Source organism: Chroicocephalus ridibundus, chromosome 3 (genome assembly GCF_963924245.1).
Source record: "Chroicocephalus ridibundus chromosome 3, bChrRid1.1, whole genome shotgun sequence".
NCBI classification, from domain to species: domain Eukaryota; kingdom Metazoa; phylum Chordata; class Aves; order Charadriiformes; family Laridae; genus Chroicocephalus; species Chroicocephalus ridibundus.
The window spans coordinates 74802611-74830331 of record NC_086286.1 but is presented as its reverse complement, the minus strand read 5'-3'; the positions used below and the strand labels follow the sequence as shown (position 1 = coordinate 74830331).

Here is a 27721-nt window from a genome sequence, read left to right as displayed (position 1 = left end):
GAGACAAAGACATTCTGAATGATCTTTCTTGATCCCAGTTGACATAAAGTTACTTTTTTCTCCTGTTTCCATCCATTTCCACCTTTGTTCATAGCTGTCTCTAATCCTCTGCTTGTTTTACGACTGCTGAGTTTTGTCTCCTTTCCTTCTTCCTTCCATCTGCTGAAGTCACCTGTATCTAAACCCTTCTAAAATTTCACAGAGCTGAAAAATAAATTCTTGCAGTTCTAGCCCTCACCAATTGTCCACTATACACCTTTTCATCCAACACGACTCAACCTTGTCCGCTGAGACAGTTCCAACCCTCAGAGTCTTCTACTCTCCGTACACTTTCTCAAGAAATCCTTAATTACTGCTATAACGATACTAGTACCACAGTCACCATACCATCACCTTTCATTTGGTGAACTGGATGCTTTAGGGCAAGACGACCACTCCAGTATAGGTGAGCGATGATATTTTTAAAAAATAAAATTTAAAAAACACAAAACAGACACTTAATCTGAACGAAAAGACTTTAATATCAAGACTAAAAATTATAACTTAAGTGTAACTGCAGCGGAAAAATCAGAATATAGTTATTATTTCTAATGCATGGAAAAGAAAGAAAGAAAGAAACAAACAGAAAGCAGAAAGGCAGTTTCCACAATTTTACCCAAATGATTTAATCCTTTGACAGGTTTGGGTCTTTATAGCTTTCCTTAGCCAAAGGCTTCAGAATATTTATGGTACAGCCGGACACTGCAAATATTTCTTTTTTTTTTTCCTTTTATTGAAAAACATTCATCAGAAAACGCGTCTCAAATAACGAAATTTGAGACACGACCTATAACTCTATCTTTTTAAAAAGGTAATTTGCTATTAACCATTGCCAGCCAAGACTGAATTTGTGTCAAACTTCATGTTATGTAGTTTTGGCTTTTCTCATACTACCTTTACTAGCTTTTTGGCTGGGTGTGGACTACATGCTTAACAGCGGCGGGGGGCGGGGGGGGGGGAACGACAGGGGGAAGGATCACATGCAAGGTTAGGTGTCTGTCTTTTATATATAAAAACAGAAGAAAATTAAATACCAGTCTGAATTAGGTGCAGAAATCACCGCACTGCAGAAGAGTATATTTATTTACAGGCTAATAAAAATATATTATATTCAGCTTAACTAGATGTATACATTTGTTGCAAAATGTGCTATCTGCTACAGAAATGAGATTAATCCATGATGTTGATGTAATAATGTTTGGACAGATACAATAAATACCTGAATTTTGTTTGATACAACTGTGGATTAACATATATTGAGGCAGATACAAACCCTCTTCACTGCCAAGAATACACTTCTACAAAGGAAATACTACATACAGCCTTTGATCAGAGTTAAATTTATTGCCATAAAGCACTTTCCTTAACTTACATGCTCTTAATTAACATTGGTCCCAGACGCCAACAAACACTGTCCACCTTTAGCTTAAAATACAACTGTCTCACTAAAGATTTTTTTTTAATAGGCAAGGAATTATCTATTCAGAAAATCGCAAAATTCTCTGTAGAATATTATTTTATTTTTTAAAAGTAAAAATATATATACACACAAGTAAACCGTTTTACATTTTAAAAAATAAAAATGAAGTCTGAATACTGACTTTCCTTGGAAATTCTTCCAAGTCTAATTCATTCAATCTCTGGGAATCAGCAGGACTGAGTCTTCCGGTTACTGACAAAGGGAAGAATACACATTTGTCTACTGAATCTGGAAATCCCAAGTTGCAAAACTTTTCTCAGGTTAAATATTAATCTCTGAGCATCTCACTATGACTACAATAAACCAGTATGGTAGGAAGTACGGAGTACATGGAGACAGGCTGTAGTGTCCGAGCAAAATCCTCCCATTCAGGACTTTCTAAACAAAGATTATAAAAACTGCAGAAAAGGAAATCTGACGATAATTTACCGTTACATGATTTGTCTACTCCTAGCCGTTTTCCTCAGCAATTGTTCCCTCTGTTTATCTCATATATAGGTTAAAAATAGACAAGGTAAGAGCAGAGAAGGGGTCCAGCAACTTCCAGAAGATGAAGAAAAGAGCATAGCAACACGAGAAACTGGTGGACAAGGAACGTTAGGAAAATAACTTAAGAAACACCCTCCCACTTCAGGCTAAAACTGATCAAAAGCATTAAGTGGAAAATAAGGTGTGTCAAGAAGTAAGGAAGAACAAATAAATTAAAAATGTCACCTTTCCCTCAAATGGAGGCAAACGGTACAGGCAAATTTAATGCCTTATTTCAAAGCTACTAGACTAGTTGGACGAGCATCGCTCCTTACAACTGCAGCAGAATTTCATACAGCGATGATTTTTCAAAGACAAGAAGATCACGACTTGGCTTTGAACTATCCTTTCTGACAGAGAGGATATTGAGAGTCCAGGCCACAGGCAGTTTCAAGTGCACTCTGCTTGAGTAATTGTGGGAAAAACACAAATCTGGATGCAAATTTATGGCAGTGGATTCATCTGCTAACTCACAGCCAACGTGTCCTCAAGTTTCTGAAGCTTCAGAAAAAGAAACATGCCCGGGGACCTGTTTCTTCTTCACACAGCTTTATTTTTAAATACTAGTTTCTGTTTGGTGAAAACTGTACAGCCTTGACTATTTTAAAAACCTTCAACAGTATGCTGTATGACAAAGACTATTATAAAAAATGAACCAAATAATGGCATTCCACTGAGTAAGTGGAACTCATGCGCGTACGCACACACATACAAAAAACCATCGTGTAAATAGCGAAGTTAAGGGATTTATAAATAGCAAAATCTTTGAATAAAGTATATACATTTTTAGGCTTTTTCTATAAACATATATATATAGTGCTCCTAGGAGAGACAAGTAACTGTGTCCTACATCACAATTTAGAACATAAGATTAGTTGATGTTACTCTAAAGGCCTTTGAGGTTTTTTTCCTTATGTATGTGCATCCTACACAGTAACACTTGCAAAGGTGTCTTTTCACATTAGTTCCTCTCTCAATGTACAAAATCTTATCTTTTCACATTACAGTTCAACAGCCTGCAAAGCAGTGACAGGAAAGCCAGCATTGCACGCTGAAAGAATAAATGTGATTACAATGTAGAGCCTGCACGAGGAGAGCGCTGCACTTCACCAAGAAGACCTACAAATGGCGTGTGAGAAACTGGCCAAGAAACCATCCTCAACATTCCCATTTGCAGCCATGCCTTGGGCCTTTAGACGTACACCAATTAAAAGCTATTTTAAGATACACTGCTCTTACAAAAGGAGTAACATTTTGTTTCAACAGTAAGACAATTATAGGTTAATACGACTGCCATACCATAACACGGATAGGGCCAGACACCGTATGACTCTGAGCACCTCCTGTAAAGTACTGTGCACTCAACTTTCTCTTCTTTAAAGATTATTTAAATGTGAAATGAATATGTTTGGTACCCATCAAAAGCACTCAGTATTTCATAAGGTCAAGCTAACGATGACCAAATCAAACCACTCCGTATTAGCAGTAATCATAACCATTCAAGAATGAATGCTAAACGGATGATGCTCAGAAAAAAAATACCAAAGGGCCCACATAATTGCGAGTATTTTTAAAACTAATTTTGCTTTTAAAATCCCATAATACTCTGTTTAAATGCTTCTGGAGCAAGTTTCAAATGGAACAACTGGCAGTGCATTCATGAAAACAATGCCAAAAATCTCACTCATAAAATGATCATGGGCTGAAGGATCACGATTAGCAAGTACTCCACTGTCCCGTTTGGGTTTTGATGGTCTTTGCTCAAATAGAAGCTCTGATTTTTGCTATTCTGAGGAAAAAAAAAAACAAACAACAACAAAAAAGCGCTTTCTTTTAGAAGTTACAGTTCAAAAATTCAAAGTACAAAACTCATGGATGCAATGGTACCGTTCCCCACCCCCCTATCTTTCCAGAGGTAAAGCTTGTTTCACACCAAACTGAACATCAGTTGTCCCTTTAAAACATCAAAGGGGCAAAATGAAGCTGGCCACATCTTATTCTACTTCCTTGGGGACATCAGTGAGATTAAAAGTTGAAGGTACTGAGGTTATCCTTTTTAGAAATCCCATGCTTTGGTGCTTATTATTAAAAGAAAATTCATTTCACATGCCACGTGTTAGGTAACTACTGCGTGTCACGCAAAAGACAGTTTTCCACATTTAGAATTGCTCACAATGAAGCCCTGAGGTAACCGCCTTTTTTCCAGGCAACAGTAAGACAGTCCCCTTTGACATTTCATCATCCTTTTACAGTCTACACTAGTATATGCAACTTGGAGCAGTCAATATTGATTATCAATTGTTCCCAACGATGGGATCTGTCCAGTTGAGTTTTGTGTGTTTTTAGGATAAAGACTCAGCAGAACGGGCTAATTTGGGTGCAGTGTCTTCTAACGGAGCTTCAACTGAATTGCCCAGGTCTCCATTTTCATGTCCATCAATACTTGGTTTCTTATCAAACACTGCAAGTTAAAAAGAAATTCCATTTAAGGAAGAGAAGCAATCTTGGGAAGGACAGATCAATGAGCCTTATTTCAGAAACTAAAGTTTGCTGAAATGACTACTAAAATAAGAGCTACTAATAGGCTTTTAGCAGGACATAGCATGACAGGAAAACAGGAACTGTTTCTATATCTCTCTGATCCAAAAAATGTGTTTGAAGAAGCCAACAACATAAAGTGTTAAGGGGAATTAACTACTCCTAGACTACAGTCAGGAAAAGATAAGAATAAATTTGAATTTCAGCCTTTGGGAAAAGGTGATCACAAAAAACTCCCACAAATTAATTCAGTTAAATTCAGTTGTATCTAAGTAAACCAGGCCAATAAGTGAGGGACCAACCAAAAGAGCTGACAGCCTACTAGTAGGTTAATTGAATTAAAAGTAGATTGATTTTATGATGAATATAAAACCAGTGTTTTCCAGAAATTGGTTTGCATGTTGACTTCAGAATTAAACTGCATGTAACACATTTTAGGTTTACCTCGTGAGGGTTTGACATCCACATTTGCATCTTTCCTATTAGAACTTGAATTTGCACCTTCTTCCAATTCATCGAGATATAAACGATAACGGTGTCCACTCTCATCTTCATATTCTACATTTTCATCATCAGAATCAACTTCTGGAGCAACATACACTACTTCAAATTCAATCTCACCTCTCTAAAATGCAATGAAAATTACAAATTTACTTATTACTGCACAGCTATGTAATAGGATTACCCAGATGAGCTGGGTTACTAACACAAATACATTTTACTGTTGTAAACACATTTACAGTTGTGTTGAATACTTCCGATATGTATCTGAATTAAGTTTTTACTGACTAAAGCAGCACAGCTCTATAGCTATGATTTATCAAAGTTATCCGAATTTCTTAATTATGTGCCGATACATTTCAAACAATGACTTCCAGTGAGTAAGTTTTCTGACAAATCAAATTCACCTTAACTGTCTGAAAATGGGAAGCAAGGCAGGAAGAAGATTCTAGACCACAAAGCATATGACAAACATTGTTTGGCTGGACCTCATCAGTCATAGAAGACTAAAATGTATGTCACTAAATAATTATTGCTGTGGGGCAATGTAAAAAGGTAATTTCCTTCAGCCTTACTGAAGAATCATTAGCCAATACATGGGTTTAACTGAACCAGTACTGGTCCAGTTTTTTTCTGCTTAAGTTGCAAGACATAAGAGGATTTAGCATAAGGTAATACAGCTTCAGGAATCACTGTAGCTTAGCATAACACTGTGCTTAACAGAAAACATTACAATTCAAGGTAATTCAACAGGCAGAACACAGTGAGAACCTAAATGTGACTACGGATTACAGGTCCCAACTGACCTGTTGGGAAAGAATAGTCACAGCTTCTTTATGTTTTGCATCTCTTAAATTAACTCCATTTACTGCCAGAATAGCATCACCAACATGCAGTCCTCCACATCGATCTGCAGGTTGTCCAGGATGGATTTCAGAGATCAGTATTGGAACACCGTGCTCCTTCCCACCCTATAAAAAAAGAAAGTAGATTTTAGTTAACTGAGGTGTCCATTAGCATAAAATGAAGATTCTGGTACTTGTTCTTAAAGTGCTTATTTCAACTTCTACTATACAAAATTAGAAATTATGCTTCAGGCAAAAATAATGCTTAAGAAGAACGTATGAGATGCTTCCCTTAACTCTTCTCCCAAGAAAAGAATGGACAAATTTCAAATATATCTCAAAGAGTCAAAGGAGACGATTCTGAATAATAACAAAAGTCTAAAATCATATACCAGCTGCTGAGGCAACGTCAAAACCTCACTAAGAAAGCGTATTGGGCACCATATTGACTTGCAAGAAACAATATTAACATTTAGAATAGAAGTATAATAGTCAAAATTTGTTGTAAAATGTTAATACAGCTAAGTTAATACAGTTAAGTGTGAAATGTCAACACCAATACTTTTAAAAAAATTACAATCGCAACAGCTAAGCTTTGGAAGTTAGTTCTCAGATTGTTTCTGCTCTTCTACAGACTTACCACACCTGCAATTCACCACTGGCTAATCTGCTAAAGCATCTATATAAAGCGTCAACGTAAGTTAAAATCCTAAGTTTTACATAAAGTAGCAGTTATCTATTTCCTAGTCTATCAAAATGAGTCTTCAAGTTCTACAACCACAGCTATGAATTTGCGTATGCTTTTTTTTGTATGTTCTAACAAAACATTCACTGAGCCACATATTTTACAGAAGTACAAAAACGAATTCAAATTGCTTCTTGTGTCATGGAAAATAAATGCAAGTATTTACTGTGATTGAAATTCCTAGTCCTTCATGGTCTTCTTTAACCAGCAAAACTTTTCTGATTGGACCAACACCTTGGCTCTTCTTTAAGGCATCAGGATCCTAGTTTGATAAAAAACAAACATAGCATACATATAAATGTGTGACCCAAAAAGTGATGCATTTCTGCATTTTGGGCTTTTTTAATTGTATATAGGCAGCATACCAGCAACAGAATTTTAGATTAGCTCCAGGCTTACAGTGAAATCAGAAAAGATTCCTCACTATGAGCTCCTGATGAAAATAATTATTTCAGTGCTGAGTGATGCACAACACAGAAATTAACTTCAAAAGAAGGAAATCGGTCACATATTAAAAATATAAGGGACTACGTGAAGGAATGCTGATCTCTGCTGAAGAGTTATATGACATAAACTGCAATTTAAAACTAGAAGATGCAATACGGTTCCAAGGAAGAGGTTGCTTGCTCAAGCTTATTTTTATTATGGTAAAAACAAACCACACCTAAACCCATTCAACACAAAACTAAAAGAGAGACTAAATAAATCAAGGTATTTATTTTGCTTTTGTTAAGCCACTGTTGCTATTATACAGATCCTTAAAATCACAAATACAGGTATTTGTCCACCAATATTTTATATGCAATTAGCAACATAAGCACTAAGATCCATCTGACCAACTAAGGTATTTAGAACAGAGCAAAGTAAAACATTCTCCTGAAAATGTTTAGTTTTACGCACTGGAGTGATTAACAGGTCATGTGCCAAGTTGGGTGAGTTCTACCAAGGCTACCCACAGTGAAATGCCTTTTAAAGGTTTTATTTTAAAAAGTACCTTTTGGAGGAAAAAAAAAAATCAACTATGTTTACAGAATGTCAATTTATCTGGTCTTTAAAAAAAATTTAAGAATTAATTTCAGTTCAAACGGATTCTAAAAATGTTATTCTTGTTGTTTTTTGTAAATAAGTTAGCTCCACATTTTGAAACCTAGGTCACAAAATTAAGCTGTTAAATTCATATTTGTACACACACATAGCAGAGGCTCAGTTTTCAAAAGGACTGAGTGTTGCTAAGTAAGTTAAAGGAATTGTATCATCTTTCATGGTCACTTATGGGGACGTGCTATTCAGCGTGGAACTGTCCTCCAGCATACAAAGAATATGTGCTTAGAAGTGACTTTTGAAAGAACAAAATATTGAAGTAAAAACAATCACAAAAATTAAGAAATAGCTCATATCTATTTTCCACAAACGCTGGAAATCATGGACGAACGGCTCATCTTTTCAACTTACGTGTCCTGGTGGTGCTTGCATTGGTCGTTTTAGATCATTCCGACCTCGACAAGCTCTAATAACGGTTTTGTGACGGTGAAGGTGTATTTCTGCTTCAAGCTGATTCCAGAGCTTGTCATGAGCCGGTCCCTTCATATCTCGTCCCAGTAACTGAATCTGCTGGACCCTACATAATGACAAAGAGAGTAAAACAATACACTATGTTACAACTGAAAAATCAATGCATTGTATATCTCATACACTTCATGTGGCCACAGCACAACTAGTGCAAGTGCAGTAACTGTGGGGACTTTTTGTTTCTTCCTTTTGTTCTGCTAACGTGAGACTTCTAATTAGTCTTAACTTTAGACCTGCCTCTGGGGATGCAAAGGAAGAAAGCAACAACAAAAGCATCTCATGTTAAGGGACACGGATTGACTTTACACACCTTCCAGCTAGTTCCTTATCTAAATACTTGGCTGCCAATCTTGCTCCATAAACCTCAGCCTGAAGCACAGCTATGTGTCGACGAAGAGCTTCATTTTCCTTCCTCAGCAACTTCACCTCAGCTTCCAGCTGAGCTTCTTTCACTTTTTCTTTCTTGTTAGCTTCAAGTTCTCTCTCCTTTAAAAAAAAAAAAAAAAAAAAGTTGAAAGCTTTTATCAAAGTTAATAATGAAAGAGCACTCTCTGCTTCTGCACACACAGTATGAATTAACTCTTTTGTGTACAGGACATGCATGCAGGAAAAAAAATGTAAGCAGGGATTATGGCACTGCAGCTAGCGGTTTGCAGGCTCCCCTCTGGGGAGAGGGGGCCTTGCAGTCAACTCTGTGCTCCTGACATGATTTTTATCCAATTTACAACTCCTCAGCACAATATGCATCTACTGGTTCAAAGCCCAACGACTGTAACTAACGACAGCACTTCTCCCTGTCACACATAGGTGGCAAAATTTAAGTAGCCTGAATATCGTCCTTACTTTTTCCTGTGTTCAAATGGAAGATTCATACAATGAGACAGAAGATTATTTTAAAAATGAAAATCACTAAATATTTCAATTTTATAATATTCTTTAACTATTTTAACATGAAGGAAATGTCTTTAAGTCTGTATATCCTTAAAATGACAATTATTATCATGCAAACAACAAAGAAATGTCCAGCCAAGGATATATCCAAATCAGAATCTGAAGACCAACCACAAAACTAAAGCCAGAGATTCTACACATGAAGTTGCCTACCCTGACAAAACTTAAAAGAGAAGTTAGTGCAAAACAGCTTTGTTAAAAGAAGAACAAAACAACCAAAACTCAAAACAAAAAGAAACAACAACAAAAAAAAAACATAAACAAAAAACCCAACACACAAAAAACACTGTAAGGAATGTACCTTCTCTTTTTTTAGGGGAAAATTTTGACTGATCTACACCTGAACAATAGGAGTTTCTAAAACTATACCAATTCTCTCTATTATTATGATGGTCTTGGGCTATTTTCATTCCCATCTACTGCCAGTAGCCAAAGGGCCATTACGAGAATTGGAGAGTGCTGACAGGCTGCGCTGCCTCTGCCACACGCTGCATCTGCAGGAAGGGTCACAGCTCAGACATAACACTCCTTTTACAGTAGCTGGAGAGTCCGTATACAGGTACAGTGTTCCTGTAACACTTACATTAGCTATGTATGTATTGCCAATATTACTCTAAATAGCATAGGCCCCCTGTTTATCTATGTACTCACTTTTAGAAAATCTTCTATTTGACAAATATAAATAGACAAAGACTAGAATTTGACAGACACATGAAGGTGCATCATTCACATCCAAACCTCGGTTTTCTTCCTCATTGGATATTTTTATGCTTTATTTACTGAATAAAAAGTAATCAACTAAAAATTCATAATATCTTTGCCAATAATTTGTTAGAATGTAACTATTCAGAAGTGTATTTCTATTCAGAAAAGTGCTCTAGAGCTGTACAAGTTCCTTGCTGTATCCAAAATACACCTTGGGAGAAGAATTCCAACCTCCTCCAGAAAAGTGAATTGCTGAAGTGATCCAAGATTGCTTACCCTGGCAAATTCCATGTAGCCCACTTTACTGTATTTATACAAAGTAGTCAGCTTAAAAACTCTCATCAAGTTTCCATTTATTTTCTCTGAATTAGATTAATCATTTAAATTAAATTTAAACGAAAGTCAAATGTTACATTTCTAAGTGGAATCACTTTTAGTCATGCATTTTAAATGTCGTACCTAAACTACGAGGAACAACGTAATTCCATAAAATTGTTTTTTTCCTATTTTCTCCATTACTACAACTATTAGTCTGTGACTGAGGTGGAAAATGACACCCTGAAGCCATAGGATCATATTCTTAATGCTACTGCAGACTGTCTCCAATTGATCACCACTAAGAAAAAACAAAGGTTGCAATACAGAATATCTGAAGATGTACTCAAAGGACATGTCTTTTTTTGACCAACTGTCATGAGATGTCATAAGTCTCCAAAAATCTTTAAAAAAATTGAGGAAGTTACAGCATCATTTCACACCTTCTAGTGATTATAGTGTGGCATAGGTTCTGCAAAACAGAAAAAACTATGTTTTCTGTTGGTAATATAAAAAAACACCAAACCAAAAATGCAACTGCAATGTTGAAGATCAAAGCTTACAGTTACCAGCTATCCTGTGGCTTTTCAAAGAGCAAATACTGAGCAATGATAATGAGGTATATAACACAATAAAAGTGGAAAAGCTGTTTAAAAACCTTTCAAGTCTATTGCCGTGAAAGACCGAAAGATAAAAGTTAACTTTGCATCGCTTTTTCTTCTTATCTATGTGTTATTGAGTTTATGTTTTGGGCTGTCACACAAGCCAGTAAATCGTATTAGTCATGTCCATAAAGAGAACTGAGAAAAGTGAAAACAAGGAAAAATTCATGAGATTTTTAAAAAAAATACAATATATAAAATACTTCACATTACACTGGTAGATGTGTATGGTGTTTATGCTTTAGAAATTGTATAACACCTTAAAAATGTTTCAGATACTGCCAGAACAATCTTTCAGAATGTCAAGTTGTCAGATATTGCCCCAAGTTAGCTGTAACAATAATAAATGAAACACACACAGGCTTAGGAACGAGGGCACCAAAACTAGAAAAGAAAAACTAAAATGCAAAGAAAATTCTTTACACAGCATCTTGCCAACAGACAGGAAGAAGGAAAAAGCCAGATCTGGTTTGCCAGTTTTGGAGGCCAACATATAGAAGTTGTTGCACAAAACAAAAGCACTGCTTAAACACAAAAAGAGGCAATCGGCATACTTACCATCTCATCCACAGAAAGGACAGACTTAAGACAGAAGAAAAGAGTTCCATAATTAGAGAAACAGACAATAGGAACTTCAAGAAAATGCAACAACATAAATGACTTATTCCAAAAGAAATTTACCAGCAGATTGTGTATTTCATTGGACAGCATAAAGAACAAGCACACTGTTACAATCGTACTTAGCAGCAATTTTGGTGTTTTGCAGTGAAAGTTATTAAAAATCTTCTTAAAAATTTTAACCTTATTGTAGTATTGAAATCCTACCAAGAGAATGTGAAATGCATGAAAGCACTTTTGAAAGTATCATAGAAAATATATTCTGTAATATAACATCTGTTATACAGATAATAGATTTTTTTTTCCTTTCAGAAAGAATAACAAAATACATATTACAAGACAGACATCAAGTATCAGGAGAAGTAGCAAAAAAGACATATTAATTGAAAAACTCAAGACAAAAAATTCCCCTAGGCAACTTCACACTCTTACACAGAAAGAGTTATTGTGCCTGTACTAAGCAGATACACCACTCCTAAAACCAGATTCAGCCTAAACTCCATGATGTTATGAATCGCTTCACAATCTGAAACATTTAGAAACGTCTTAGTTCACCACTAGGTACAATTTTACAGTTTGTTGCAGAGTATACAATTATGCTGAGTCTACATTCAAAAGAAGAGTGGTCGTCGTTAATAAAGAAAGCAGGAAGTGAACTAGTACAGAACTTTATTTGCCCAGCGCATATTCTGTTGACACAGTCCGTCTTTGCCCTCAGAGGCTTTCTGACTGCCAGAAGGTCAGCACGACAGTTTTTATCTACCTAAAACTCAGACTTCCCATTTTATTGTCATGTAAGCAACTTCAGTTGTTCAGGTTGTTCAAGCTGCCCAGGCCTTTATAGCTTTCTGTATCTACAACAGTTTAAAAGTGAGTTTCTCTCCATTAGAGCTATGAAATCCCTAAAGGCAAAGTAAAGCCAACTCAAAAGATTAGCCCTGATGTTTATAAAAAGGGAGGAACAAACTGGAATTAAGGAGAGAATATCAGTATAGGCTGTTAATAAATTCAATTTCAACACAGATGAAGACCTGAAACAATGCAAGCAAAATGTATTTACTGTCATCTGTGGGAAAAAGACTGCTGTCAATAGCATGGAGAGTTAATCTTTCTTTAGAAATTGTTTATAACAAGTTAAGGAGAAACAAAAAGGTTAGAAGTATTATTCTCTATGTCATCCAGATGTTAAGCCTCCCTAATAAAATTTAGGGACCAAAACCACTCATAGTGATGTTGTGTTGGCTTAAAAAAAATTCCCTACATGTAAACCTGCAGCCTAACACTTACAGAATGCTGGTGATATTTAACTAATGTTAAATTAGTTAAATATTTACAGGGTGATAAAAATTATTAACAGCTCCAAAGAAGCTTCATCATGCTTAAACTACAATTTAATACAGAATAAATTACGTGCACACAAAAATTATGTGCGATCCAGAAAATGTTACACCGATACCGAATATGCAAGTACGTAGGCCTAGGAACACAGCTCTAATTCAATTACAGCTTCTGGATCTGAAAAAGGAAGAATTTGGGTTGCTTCTGTTATTATAGCCTAGATAGCCTTTAAGCCCTACAGCCTATTGCTGTGTTTTATTATACATTAATTAACAGGACAAAAGAGCAGAGGAGACTAATCTGGTGTTCCGTATATGTTGGGACTAGGTATTTGCAATCAACCTGTGAATCAATTTTACAAACAGCCAGAGAGCTAGACTTTGATTTATGCCAACACTTAGAAACCACAATCTATACAACATTACTTTATTTTTCTAATTGACAAAGTCTCAGTCTTAAGAGTCTGAATCTGTGCTGTGGCTAGTAACAAGGCAGACTACACTCTGGGTATCAGTCAATACCAACTAATTGCACAGAATAATTATTGTTAACTTTTGGTGGGCTTTGTATAGGTCTAAGTTTCTAAAAAACATATCGTACAAAATTATCAGTGGTTTACTCAGTTCTTTTACAACAGTCTGCTGCACGTAGCAATGAATAGCAACACAGGCGCATCTGCAGCATTCTTAAACAGAAAGAATGACAACAGAGACGAATGTGATGCCATCTACCATCTCTCTGTACGTCCGAACAATCCCATTCTTTCTCTTATCAGAGTGTAACTACAATAAAAATGATAGACTTACCGCACTTTCAGTTTTTTTAAGATACACGAAAATTTGTTTGTATTTGTATATTGGAAGCTATTAGCTTTTGCAACTTCTGCCTCCAGAAAAGCTTTAAAAGCCACCAAAATATTTTCTTATTCTACATTAAGAAACCACTTAAAAACAGTTTATGTAAAAACAACTCCTTAAATTTTTACTCATTATTCTGATATTATTTAAGTTATTTTTAATGGTTGCTAACAACCACCTATAAATGTTATTTAAAAAAGTTAACACTCTCTAACATTTCTGATGTGAAAGTTTGTAACAAGCTTATTCACACCTTCCAAGAAAGACCTTCATCCAGGAGAGGGAAAAGGATAATGTAATCCTCCATTCAAGCCATGATACTCACCAGTTTTGCCTTAATAGCCCCAGAATCAACACTCTGACCAGTTTTGGCGTGGAGCTGAAGTTGAACAGCATGGAGTTGCAAAAGCTGATCATGCACTTCCTTTTCCAGTACCGCTTTCTCTGCCTGCGTTTCTGTCAGTTCAGACTTCAGATCAACTAACTGGGCCTGTGAAGATATAATCCATCGTAGTAATTAGAGCAATGATTAAATGGGGTCATCAGAACTGTGATACACAGACACATCATTTGCTTGTACATATATACTATACATGGTGTAATACAGGTAAGAGTACACCCTGTCACAAGTTCCTCCGTAGCACAACCTAAGCACTGGATCATTTGCAGGCTTTTCTACTCCCCAGCTGCCACCAAATTCATTCCTCCACAGACCCAGTGTCAAACAACCACACTGCTGAAAGTAACAGTAGCTGTGATTTTCCTCATGCAGGCAATGCTGTGTGCTGATGATGCCTACTCCAGAACAGGGCAATGGCATTAAATCTACGTAGGAATTACAATCATAGCAATGTAAACACAATTTAAAGCTTAAAAAATATTAAATCTTATTGGAAAAAAATTATTGATCAAAGTAAAATGATGATTATAAATGCAACACTGAAAGCAAATAACCCACCGTACAATTGGTCTGTTATCAACAGCTTAACTGAAATAGTAAATTAAGTGGGCAAACCAGAAGCCATGAATTAAAATGCCCATAAAATGCATATGTAGGAAACCAGGAATAGTTATTAACTCTTAAAAAAGTGGTTTTGAAACATTTTAAATACAGTTCATATGTAGTATGTATATCTGGAATACAAGAACAAGTTCTAACATGTTTACCAGGTTACTTGTTATCCTTAAGTTCAAGTAGCATTTTATAAGATAAACGTTTATATAAGCTTTAAAGCTACTATTTGTCAAAAAACCCACAGGAGATGATCTCAGGGGAGGGGAATTTTGATCACGCTTAATATTTTTTGGTAAATTCCCAGATTACAATTTTGCTCCCAAAAATTTGGAACTAAAAAATAAAACAGAAAAGCCATTGATTCTTAAAAAACCCCAAAACAAACCAACAAAACCCTTGGATTAAAGTATAGTATTTTAGATAATTTAATAACATTATATTAATGTTCAAATTTGCACTGAGTATCAAATTGCAAGCCAACAATCACCCCATTCAACTACATAAACACTGCTTTCCACCTTCCAACTGCTAGAATGACAAAAAACCTGAGTAATTTGTAAACCCTAGTAGAACTCTAAAGCAGAAACTGTCTTCTACATTAAGATGATATTTAAAATACCATAAAGCCATACAATTTTAGAGAAATGGGTGACTTACAAAATTGCATTGTTCTCCTCAATGACCAGCCACTGCTAAAGTCTCTCTGCTATGGGTTATCTACCCTCAAACAAAAGCAGACCTTTTGAACACCTGAACTAAAGCAGCAAAACAAAACAAATATCACCAGCATAAGAGGTGATAATATAGTACAGAGCAGATAACTAAGACCTTAATAATAAAGACACAATTTGACCCAGTCACAATTTCACATAATGTATAACAATATTACTTCTACTTTACTATAATTTGTTATTATTATATAATGTATAATGATATTATTTCTACTTTTAAAAAAGACCACTAATGTCTTCCTCCTTTCAAACAGATACTAACAACTAACATACTAACACTTATTACTTTTTTTATATAGACACACACACACACACACAAACATTCATCCATTCTGACTGGAAATACCTGGAGAAGCAGAAAGTGGCAGAACAGGTAAATTACACCAGTTTAATATTGTCCAGCCTCACCTAGTAGAGAATGGCATATAAATTCCGTCAAAAAAAAAGTTTTTTTCCCTGTGCAAATTACAAAGCAGCAAGAATGATGGCTACCAGGTTTGCGACATGCATGATGCTCCAAAGGGATCACAAAGAGACTGTCAAACTCATAATAAAAAGAAATAGTACTCTGCATAAGACCTAGGATTTACATTCATATCCTGCTGTTTTAATGAAGAGAGCAAAATGAGAAATGGTATGAGTACACACCATGGAAGTAACCTATTTACACATTATGAAAAGTCATAAATCCATCCCCAGGAACAGATGCAGATACAAGAGTCACACTGAAAAACAAACAATAAGCTGTTTTCAAATCTTGTGATCTACTTCTATGAAAGCTGACAAATCTTTACACTATTTCACAGCTTTCTCAACTTGGCCAGCTCACTTAATTCTCCTTTATATAACTCTTACTAGCACTGTTTTTTATCCACATTCCTTCACTTTGTTATAAAGGAATCATATGGAAAGACCACTGGAAATTCAACAGCTCTGCATTCGAGTTTGGAAGGTACTCAGTAAAATTCAGAGAGGGGACAGAGACAGCAGAGGAAGTGATGAGCACAAACAAGAACTATGGGTACGGCCATGCCTTCCAAGAGCACCATTCACTGCATGAGGCTGGAGTTCTACAGGAAAAAACATATAATTCTAATGTTTCAATTTGCATGAGCACAATGAGGAAGAACTAGTGTTGCACAAGCAAGTGTACCCATCCTTTAATTGCTGGCTTTTTGGATGTACTTTCCAAGACAACTGTCAAACGAGAGATGTCATCTATTTTGAAGGTCACCTGTGACCGTTCTAGAATTTGTGGAGAAGCCAGTTGGGGCAGAAGTACCGAACACCAAACTGTGGGAGACCCCTGAGCTTCGTGGTTAGGAGAGATTAAGAAAAGCCACCAAACAACAAATAGAGAACAGAAACTTTCACTGGGGAACAATAAGGGGCAGAGGTTGAAGAGAAGGTAGTATGTTTACTTTCATAACATTCTTTAACAGTAACTTGCTGATTCACCCAAAAGAGGAACTCTTCTGTATTTAGGGCAGTATACCACTGTGCAGATTAGCAATTATTGCAGATTAGCAAGTATCACACTGCAAGGTAACACCTTAGTTTCTCTCTGATAACTCACTTGTGAGTCTATGCCCCAGGCAACAACACACAGTGTGTAGCAGGACTGGACTGATGGAACTACCATATAATCATGAAAACCTACACCCAGCCCTACAGCAGAGATGGAGAGAGAACTGGAGAATCAAGCAGACAGGACAGGAGAGACAGAATTTGCACAGCTCTTTTTTCCTTTAATTCTGACACCTGTTGGCAAGGTCAATGCCTTTTGAGATATGCTCATTTCTCTCTGAAGTCTTTGATAGTTTTCTCAGACTGAGATCTGTAACTGGAATTCGGTGCCAATGGCAATGGGAAGTGCCTGGTCTGGGCCTTAAAAAGGAAGCCAAAGCTTATATAAATCAACCAGAAAATAATCAAGTTTCTTCTTTACTAAAGGAAGTCAGACCATTTGTTTCAATGCTCCACTTCTCCCACCTCTTGTCCGGGGACAACGATCACTAAATTTTCCTGAAGTGTTCTGAGAAATGTTTCAGTTCAATACTGACGGCCAACTGAGAAGTCTGAGAAGTTATGTATATGAGACACTATGGAAAAGACTAAGAAAAAAAGAAGAGCATTACTGACAGAATCACTTATTTTTCTAAAGTACCTCATTCATGCGTGTTCTCCAATTTATCAATAATTAGACACATTACTGTTCTTTGTATGTACTGTCCCAATTACAGTCCCTACTCTGTCAACTATACAAGACGTACTCCTTGTTTTCTTACCTTTTTTCTCCTTGCTGTTCTGAATAAAAAAAACAAACCAACCTTTATTACTGATCTGATCTGTCTGGGGTGGGGGAGGAAAGGTAATCCCACAAGCCTGTATTTTTCTTTTCTTCCACAAAGTACCAGTAAACACATGCTTTTTCAGAAAAAGCTACTGTTTCAGATTATTCCTCCATCAGTCTGTAAACAATCTACTCGTAATTCTAAATAAAAGTCTACAGTTTGAGTAAATTGCAGACCTTGGTCAAATTAATCAAATAGTAAAGCTCAATATTTATCTTCCAAATAATCTAACACAGAGATGATACAAGAAGAATAGTTTTGAAAGGCTAACTAAATATTTACTCAATTTTTGGCAATATTTTGCTGTTTACTAGGTATTTTTTATTTCACAGAGATCTTACACCTATGAAAATTAAAACAAATTTTCAATGGAAATAACACAAGAATTTATAAAGTATTCCTTCTTTCCATAAAATATAAAATAAATCACGGCATTAAGCAGCAGAAAAATGCTTATTCTGCAGGGCATTTGAAAATATTATTGCAAAAATTAAAAATAAATAAATAAAAAAAACCCTAGACAAAACAGTCCAGACATCATGTCCTTCTATTTTTAATCAACAGCTCTTATTTCCCGTTCAAGCAGTTATGAGTTATCAAAAAATTGTGTTTGATATAAATGAACTTATGCTAAATATGTATTTTAAGCTGTCAATATAATCAATTCAGCTTACATGCTGGGATTGATTGCACTGACAGTTATGGAGTTCTTCAAATCTTAACCAGTGTTTGTTAGGAGGGACAAGGCTTTGAGCTGTAAACACAAAACGAACATCACTGAGGTCTCTTCCAATTATTTAGTATCATATCTCACCATTTTTTTTTTGTATGCTGGTCTGAACTCTCATAAAAAGCTACTTATTCATCCACCAGGACATTTTTCATAGAAAGTGATTGTTAGAATAACTACACAAAGAGAATTTATTTCTATAAGATCTTAGAGCCATATTGAAAGATCCTATGCTACATTTGTACATAATGAAGAATAAAAATGTGGACCTTGCCCTGACAACTTACAAAGTAAATACATGAAGGAAATGATGAGTAAATGTAACATGAAAGAGAAGTACAAATACAGATGTATTTATGTATAGAGATGCACAACAGGAAGTAGACAGATGGCATGCTAAAACCACACGTTACCATTTCTCCTAAACATCACCACTTGAATGAGGCATTAGAAGACGGCAATATCGCGACCTCAGAGATCTAAAGCATCAGAGGGAGCACACGCAGACTGAGAGAACTTCAGGAAGTGGGACGATGGTGAGTAACATACCGTGTTGGCAGGAAACAATCCACCTCTCACTACTGAAAGGGAAACCAGCGGCAGGGGGTTGGTGGGCAGAGAGATGGCACCATCAGATAAAATAACAACATGTTTTTAGCTTTGGGAAAAGCTTTTTTGCTGTATGAGCTATCATCCCAATAATTTCTGCAGTACAGACAAGAGTCTTATTTGAGCTAATAGATGTGAAAAAAATATCTAAGTCTTATCCATTGCCCAGACATGAGGACTCGAAATAGAGATGAGTTGAACTGGAAAGCTAGATCCTAGGCCTGAATAATCCTAGGATGAGGCAGTGGCATTATTCACCACAGCAAATAAAAAAAGAGAGGAAGACCTGAATTCCCCCAACATCAAAGTATAATGAGTGCTTTTTGAGGCTTGTAATGATGCATATCAACTTCTGTCTCAAAAAAAGGCTAAGCATAATGGACATATTAGAAAACACACAGGTTTTTCAGCAAAGGAAGAAAATCCAAAAATATTACCAGCCTCCAGTGACTAAAAGTCATAAGCCAAGCACTCATCAAATGCCTTTAAGTAGCAAATATTCTCTAAAGATCTTTTTCATTTTCCTTTCATTTCAGGCCTTTAGGGTACACCTAATTCATTCTCATACCAAGCCTTCTAAACTCATACAGGTCTGAAAACTGCCTTTTTAAAATGAAAGATGACTTTTTTCCACCATTATCATCTCTATACGCCAGCAGTTAGGACTTAAAGAAACATCAAATACAAGCATACTAGCAATAAAAAAAAAAACCAAAACCCACAAAAACTGATAACATTTCATCATTTCTATCTTAGTTTCCTAAACAAGGCTGTCTACTGCCATCATTTTATCTGTTTGTGTACATCTTTCCCTATTTCGCCCTCCCTGCTTGCCGATTTGAATTGAATCCATTTTCGAGATTCAAACAAATCCATTAGAGGGGTAAAGGTGTGTATGATTGAAGTTCCTATGACAGGCAAGTTTTGCACAAAACAGCTGCTCAGTAGGAAAGAGTGACAGATTAGTGCTCTCATGGAGGGAAAAGCAGGAAGAGCCAGATCTTCACTAGTTTGTCTAATCCACCCAGATATAAGAGCAAACAGCGCGGAGGCTCAGCACCACACGGGCAGTTCTGAGCTAGTAGGTGTGCTGCTGCCTCTCATCCAGCCAGCTAACCAAAACTGCAGGTAGATGGAAAGGCAAAGGATGCCGTGCTGGGGAAACTCACAGATCCCGGGAGAGAACCGAGGGTGCCTGAACTGGAAGGTCTTAGTGACTTGAGAAATTGCTCAATGTTAACTTTAGGACAAAAGCATTCCCGACTAATCAGCAGGAAGTGAGACTTCACGAGCACCATTGATTCTGTTACCAATAAAACACCTCCAGTACACATATTTTTTAATACTCATTTTACAGGAGAGGTCCCTATAAATCTTGCCATGGATCAAACCAAAATTCATAGACAAATAAAGCATATGAGGTGGTTTTACTTCTTCAGCATCGTGTCCTCATGTAATTTATGCTAGACTCCAGAAAGTTTACCAACACGTGTGTTTATGTATTTAAACATTCACTCCTGATCGAGACTATTAACCTTCTAATTTAAAGGCTGAAACATGAAACACACAGAGAACATTGCTGCGATTACTCTGTGGCTTCCACCCCAGCACATGCACAAAAAAGCAATATAAACATCAAGATGCGACAGTAGCATATTTGCTTAACACTACATTTTGGAGGCATTTTTTTTAAAGACAGAAACATTGCTTAAAGGCAAAAGTAGGTTAAAAAAACCACCCTGATTATGCTTTACAAACAATGAAATCATTATTCCTAAGTGTTCCCGTAATGTTACACAACTGCAGGACAGAAAACATTTTTCAGGATGTGACAGCTGTAGCTCCTGCAGCCCGAGGCCGAAACATACCCACAGGCACCAGATACAAAAGTGGTGTTGGTTCAACAACAGAAGAGCCTGTCCTGCAGAGTTCTGAACCACACATACCGATAAATTTTCATGGGGAACCCCAACTTCGGCATCATCCCCTAGATGTGAAGTATCCCAAACTCTCAAGTACTGTGTTTCTCTAATTGCTGGAAGAAAGGGCTGTCTGCATTATCTCACCGGTGTCACTTCACCACTTGAACTACAGCTCTCCGAAAAACAAGAACAGTCTACCCTTCCTGAGTCCTGACTATTTGAGTCTTCCTGCCCATTAAGCAGCATTTGCTGCAATTTCTCACACAACTCTATTAAGTTTAATGGACTGGTTTGAATGAGAAACCATGAAACAGATCAGAGCCCTGTTAACCTCACTGTGCTCCTTACAAAACTAAACAACGTGACAGCACTGTAAAAAATGTGAGTTTCTGAATAAATTATACACTTAGGAACCATAATTTTTGTTGATAAAAACCCCCTTATTTCAACACAACCAAAGAATGCTTACTGCTTGTCAATGATGAAAGCCTGTTTCAAGACATTATTTTGAAAGACTGTGCTTACAAATTTCTATGATTCTATCATTGTGACCTCAAAAAGGACATATGTGACTTAAGTTTTAGTTGAAGCTTTAAATTTAGTAAAATGTTCTTTATCATGTGGCTAATAAGAACGTGAAATACAAAATTTAGGACTAAATAAATACTACAGTAGTGTAGCTAACATAGGTAGTCTTGGTAAAAATGCAGTGTTTGAAACTGAAAACACAAATGAATCATAAATTAATTTAGTCCACCTTTAATGTGTCCCATACAGAATACACAGTACATGAGACATCTGCAAATTAATTGCTCCATTTCTCAGGTTCTATTCTAGTCCTGACAAAACACTGAAGAGACCGGTCAGCAAATTGAAAGGATGCAAAAGAACATTCATATTTTATCTTCTCTGCTGAAGACCATTCTGGATATGAAATTATTTGCACACTTTTCCTCACAGTGATTAAAAGATAACATAATAATAATAATAATACATGTAAAGCATCTTAAAAATTTGGTTTCTATTTACATAAATGGAGATATCAGCCAACATTTATATGCCAGTCACTGATCTCTTTAATCTCTATCATTAAAATACCTGTTACTGCAGGAACCTATTATTGTTTTCACTTTGCTTTACATACTGTTTCTTGCTGCTATTTTACTTTGTATTTGTCTGTAGCATTCTGTTTGCCCCTACTTGCAGAAACACAAATTAATAAGGAGCTTATAAAATGGGGACGAACTTTTAACAGGGCCTGTTGCGACAGGACAAGGGGTAATGGCTTTAAAATAAAAGAGGGAAGATTTGGGCTAGACGGAAGAAATTTTTTACAATGAGAGTGGTGAAACACTGGAACAGGTTGCCCATAGAGGCGCTAGATGCCCCATCCCTGGAAACATTCCAGGTCAGGTTGCACGGGGCTCTGAGCAACCTGATCTAGTTGAAGATGTCCCTGCTTATTGCAGGGGGGGTTGGACTAGATGACCTTTAAAGGTCCCTTCCAACCCAAACTATTCTATGATTCTATGAAATTACATTTTTTAAAAATTGCTGTTTTTACACTTTGCTGCCAGTGCCAAATTTCTGTCTGCCTCACAAAGACTTTTTTTTTTTTTCAGGTTGCTCATGCTTCTAGTTGTTTATTAAGAAGACACAAATCCATTTTTAGAAGTAATATTGGTAGTTTTATTATTGCCATTATTTTGAAAGTCATACTAGCTATGCAACACAATTCAGTAAATAAAACTAAGAAATATAAACTAAAATACCGGTTCCCTATCACTTACTCTTTGACAACTCCCAGAGAGATGAGAAAAGGAAAATACTTTACTATATGCTGACAGAAACTAAAGTAAGCTAGTTAAACTTGTATAGAATTCCAGAGCTTCTGATACAGGAAAATATTAATTAAGTATAGGTCACCTCTTTAAAAAGGGCGTAATTATTGTGAGAGAAATTATACGTATCAAACTAATGACAACTTGGTATATAAGCCAACTGGAAAATTTATGCAAACCTGTACTTCCACTTCCCGAATATCTAAAAACTGCTCCCATTTTAGGATATACAACTAGCTGGATCAAATCTCATTCAATCGATTTTCCAAAAGAATACATTCCATCTAGTACCAACAGATTTCTATTCCAAAAGAGAAGAAGTTAAAAGTGACATTAATAAAATAACATCTCAGTAAATACCAGAAGTTTTTATGACATTTGAAAATATTAAACAATTTACTTTTCTTATGAAGTTACTGCAACTACGGTCCCAGTTTTATAGACACATAGGTCAGTGGGTAAAGAAATATCCTGGTCTTGAACAGATGCACTTCTCACTACAAAGCAAAGGAGGGAGGGGAAAAAAATCCAAACAGACCCTGCTAAGAAGGTGTATGGTCCTACCTTGGTTTAAAAAGTACTGCTAAACGACAAAGCCAGACTACAGTTCTGCAGTGTGCTCCATAAGATGGACTCACACACTATATGAGAAGTCACCACGCACATATTTGGGTTTCAGATTTTTTTTTTTATAGGGATCTTCAGATTACTTACATAATACTACATATGCTTTAGCTGATACAGTAACAAGTTACAGAAGAATTCAGCTTATAGGAACACGTTCCTCTAAACGTGCTAATTCCAAATTCATCAAGGACATCAAACTACATGGGCAATTAACTTCTTACACATATACTTCAATGTTTTCCTTAACTTTAGCATGTACATTGGCTTAACACAACTGCCAAGACCCAGGGTGTGCTCTACCAGACATTCCTTTCTAGCTTGTTCATTTAAAATTACAGAATCAGATCGGCAGTCAAAGTGACAAAGTTAAAGTCAAGCTCAGTTTTCACTGGCACATTAACCTACTTCTTTTACTTCTACAAAATTGCACTACACAGAACTTTTATTTTTTGAAATGGACATTTAGAAAATGTCACAGTCAGCATCATGTAATCTTCTCACCTCAAGTGATAGTCAAACAGGAAAAACAAATCCTACAAGCCTCCTCTCAATTAAAAAATCTACTGAAATCTTATACACTGACTGCCAGCCTGTACCTGCTGCTTTATAATGCTTTCTGAGACAGTGAGCATCACAAAAAATCTCCTTTAAAATGACTGTCATATCCTTTTGTTCTAACACCCTGAGGCCCTTACTGTTCTCCATCAAGGTACACTTCATTTGTTCATACTGAAGTGAAGTTGATCTCAGAAAAGACAGTGGCTCCTATCACCTAACACTTTTTTTCCTCTTTGATAACCTACTTAATTCAACTCTGTCCTACTGTGACCAGCAGGAAAAATATTAAACAAAAGGGGAGGAAGATTTGTTTTTGTAAGTTTAATTTAGGACTGCAAATGTTATTAGCACAGTAGTATGTTTATAACCTTTCACCACCCTAAAGCACCAGTACATTTATCTGCATACATCCACTGTCGATCTGCATACCTTCAGGTTCCTTCTAAAAATAACTTAACTCTCAATTGGCAACATATAACTCCCTCTTTGGAAACTACCGTCTTCCTGGAATACTTCTTCCGCTATGCAGAAACATCCCTCATACAATATTTTACTTAAACTCATCTCTCTAGCAGTAGATATACACCAATGGTGCCAAAATATTTTTTTTTCACCAAAGTCCTAGAGCAGGAGCTTCCATCCACCAAACCAACTGAGCTGTGCCTCTTAAAAGCAACTGTATCAGTCAGAGAACGCATATTAAGCTGATAACTCAAAGTCTGAACTGCATTTCTTTATTCTTGTCTGTAATATTATAAGACGACCCAACAATTCTGGTCAAGGAAATGGAACCCACAAACAACAGAATTATATTCAACATTCTGTATTATTAATTTGATTTTCCTTTAGGAAATAATACCACTCTTTCAGTAAGACAACGGCAGGCAAACACAGCTGTGGGAGTTAAAGTCCTAGCTTTTAACAGTCACTGACACATTCAGTCAAAGAATTATTTTAATCCAAATAAAGGCATGTTTCTGAAGATGGATTTAACTTATTGGCTTGAATAAGTGTACCTAAGTAAACTATGACTAATGAGACTTTTACGAATGTGATGAAAGCTTTGTATTAAAATGTACAAGCACTATAATTAAAATTGTGAGCTTTTAAGAAATGACTGCAATTTTAAAAGTTATACAAAATACAGTAACTTGCATTATAAAAAATAATAAAAAAGTAAATACACTGATCACATCCTAAATACCAATTCAAGTATCAATAATATAATAATAATAATATAACATTATCAATAATATAATAATTCAAGTAACCAATATCAATTCAAGACAATACTATAACCTTCTAAAGATCTATTTGAAAAATAAAAACGCCTTTATAGGTATGAGGTCTAATACTAGTATCAGTAATAAAAATATTTCACAAAATAAAAGGCTTTTTATTCACTTTTAAAGCACTCACTCTGGCTTATCAGCATCATTTTTATCAAACAATTACTTCATACGCTTAGACATACACAATAATTGTGCTATTACAACTACTAACTGCACTCCTTTGCTCTTCATCTTTCAGACTGAGGCACAGATCCTCAGTTATTTAGGTGCCCCTGATGATTTTAATTAGATACCGAAATACCTTTCAGGATCTGAGTTTTATCATTTCCTTTCAAAATATTTAAGCTTGAAAACTTCTCAAAGAAATATTTACCAAGCATTGACTCATTCTCTTAAAATAACCTGAAAACTCATCTGTTTTACAAGTCTGTACACAACACCCACCATCCCTGTGTAATATGCAATAAATACTGATTGTCTACTATAAACTCATAAATCTTACTTTACCACGCCTGTACAATTAAGCCTACTGTATAGGTTGATATGTATATATACATACCCAATACTAAAATGTATATGACAGCATAGCAATAAAAAAGAATACCATAAACATCACTACAGTAAGTATTCTGGTGAAATAAAGACTGCAATGAAAAAAGCTCCTAGTTTAATGAGGTCTTTGTTCTACTTTGAAATAACCTGCTCCTCTGTTAAACTCTGTGGATAATTTTGCATAACAATGTCTTCACACCAGGAAGAAACATGATTAAAATCAAAGCCAATTTACTTACTTTACTTCCTACTGCAAGGCAGAGTTTGAGAAAAGCACATTACCGTTTGAAGACTCTTAAATTCCTTTATTATAATAAGTATAACACACAGGACTGAAAGAACTGAATTCCATGGTTTATTTGTCTGCTAAAGCTCTTACAAAGGACGTATCTTCACGGTTCCAAAGAAGTCCTTCCCCTTACTCCCATATATTTACAAGTTAGCAGAACAAGCAATACAACACTAAAAAGCATGGCCTACAAGAGATACTGAAGAAATTGGATGGTTTTAGCCCAGGGAAAGGATAACTGAGGGAATGTCTTCCCTCATCAACAGTCTTCTAATATGTAACAGAAAAACAAGAGGGCAGTTAACATCCACACCTGGTAAGGACAAGACAAGTAACATCACCTACTAAACCAAAGATGACTCAGGCTGGACTGCAGTTCTAAAATGACCATCAAGTTCCCCAGAAGCTCCTTCCAGAGCGCTCCAGTTCTCACACAAGTCACAGGACCTGCAGCCCTGCCTCTTGAGCAGCATCAGCACTGGCCAGCTTGGCTCCAGCTGATGCTTCTTTCTTCCCACCCTGACTGAAATTCTGGATTAGGCACGAAGAAAACCTTCCAACAGCAAGAACAGTTATTATTCTCCTCACACAATATGCATTCTCCACTATTAATTTTCTGACAGTCAGCTGGGCAGCGAGACATTTGATCTGCCTCTGAATACCAGGGGACAAGGGTACCTGTCAAAGCCCATCCCCAATCTATTTTTCTGTTTCATTTACTTGAAAGTGGGAATGATGTCCTCATTTTGACTACTGACTATAAGCTTTAGGCATCTTGATCATATGCCTTCATCATCCCGTTTTTTAAAAAGGCTTCGCAAATTCACCGGGGACTTCATGCAAAGAGACCAGTCAGCGGCATCTGTTGCTCAAGACTACTGCTTTCAACATCAAAGAGAACTTTTTTTTTTTTTTTCTTCTTTTTGGCACGCACCGACCGCTTCGTGCCCACGCTATCATAACCAAAACCAGAGGACGGGCACGGCCGGGCCCTAATCCCGCGGGGCTGGACACACAGCCGCCGGGACCGAGGTCGGTGCGGGGTGGGGTGACACACTCCGGCTGACACCGCGGGCAGGGCACGGTCCCACCTCCGAGCAGAGACCCCCCCCCCCCTCCGAGGGCCACCTCCTCCCCCCACTCCCCCCCTCACCTCCAGCTTGTGGTTGATCTGGGAGACGGTCTGCGCCTTGTGGCAGAGCTGGGCGAAGCAGGAGCTGAGGCTGGTCATCTTCTGCCGCCCCTCGTAGGTGATGTCGGCCTGGTCGGGGTCGATCTCCCCCAGCAGCAGGTCCACGTCCACGAAGGCCTTGTCAAACTCCTTCTCCAGCACCTCCAGCCAGCGGAACATGGACACCCCGCCGCCCGCTGCCGAAGCCGAGCCGGCCGCGCTCCCGCCGCATGCCGCCGCGCCCGGCCCGCAAGAACCACCGCCCGACGCCGACATGCTGCCGCTACCGCTACCACCACCACCACCGCCGCCGCCGCCGCCGCCGCCGCCGCCGCCGCC

General features: G+C 36.9%; 1 protein-coding gene across 2 annotated transcripts; it reads right to left on the bottom strand.

Moving 5' to 3' along the window:
- Nucleotides 1-516: 516 nt before the first annotated feature.
- GOPC (golgi associated PDZ and coiled-coil motif containing) lies at nucleotides 517-27721 on the bottom strand. Of its 2 annotated transcripts, XM_063329728.1 has the most exons (9): nucleotides 27365-27721; nucleotides 14017-14181; nucleotides 11437-11460; nucleotides 8556-8731; nucleotides 8129-8294; nucleotides 6843-6938; nucleotides 5893-6057; nucleotides 5030-5210; nucleotides 517-4508 (listed from the first exon to the last, which is right to left on the bottom strand). In XM_063329728.1, the coding sequence occupies exons 1-9, from the start codon at nucleotides 27656-27658 to the stop codon at nucleotides 4390-4392; spliced, it is 1386 nt and encodes a 461-aa protein (XP_063185798.1). In that variant the 5' UTR covers nucleotides 27659-27721; the 3' UTR covers nucleotides 517-4389. The 2 variants fall into 2 exon arrangements, with proteins under 2 accessions (XP_063185798.1, XP_063185799.1); XM_063329729.1 differs by lacking the exon at nucleotides 11437-11460 and having other exon boundaries at nucleotides 518-4508.

What these genes read in the sequence shown, in the direction of transcription:
- GOPC (XM_063329728.1), bottom strand. Translation starts at nt 27,658, where the DNA reads ATGTCGGCGTCGGGCGGTGGTTCTTGCGGGCCGGGCGCGGCGGCATGC. An exon ending in GGGCTATTAAGGCAAAACTG is followed by an intron (nt 11,461 to 14,016) that starts GTGAGTATCATG and finishes TTCTGTCTTAAG; the next exon opens with TCTGTCCTTTCTGTGGATGA. An exon ending in GACTAGGAATTTCAATCACA is followed by an intron (nt 6,058 to 6,842) that starts GTAAATACTTGC and finishes CTTTTTTTATAG; the next exon opens with GGTGGGAAGGAGCACGGTGT.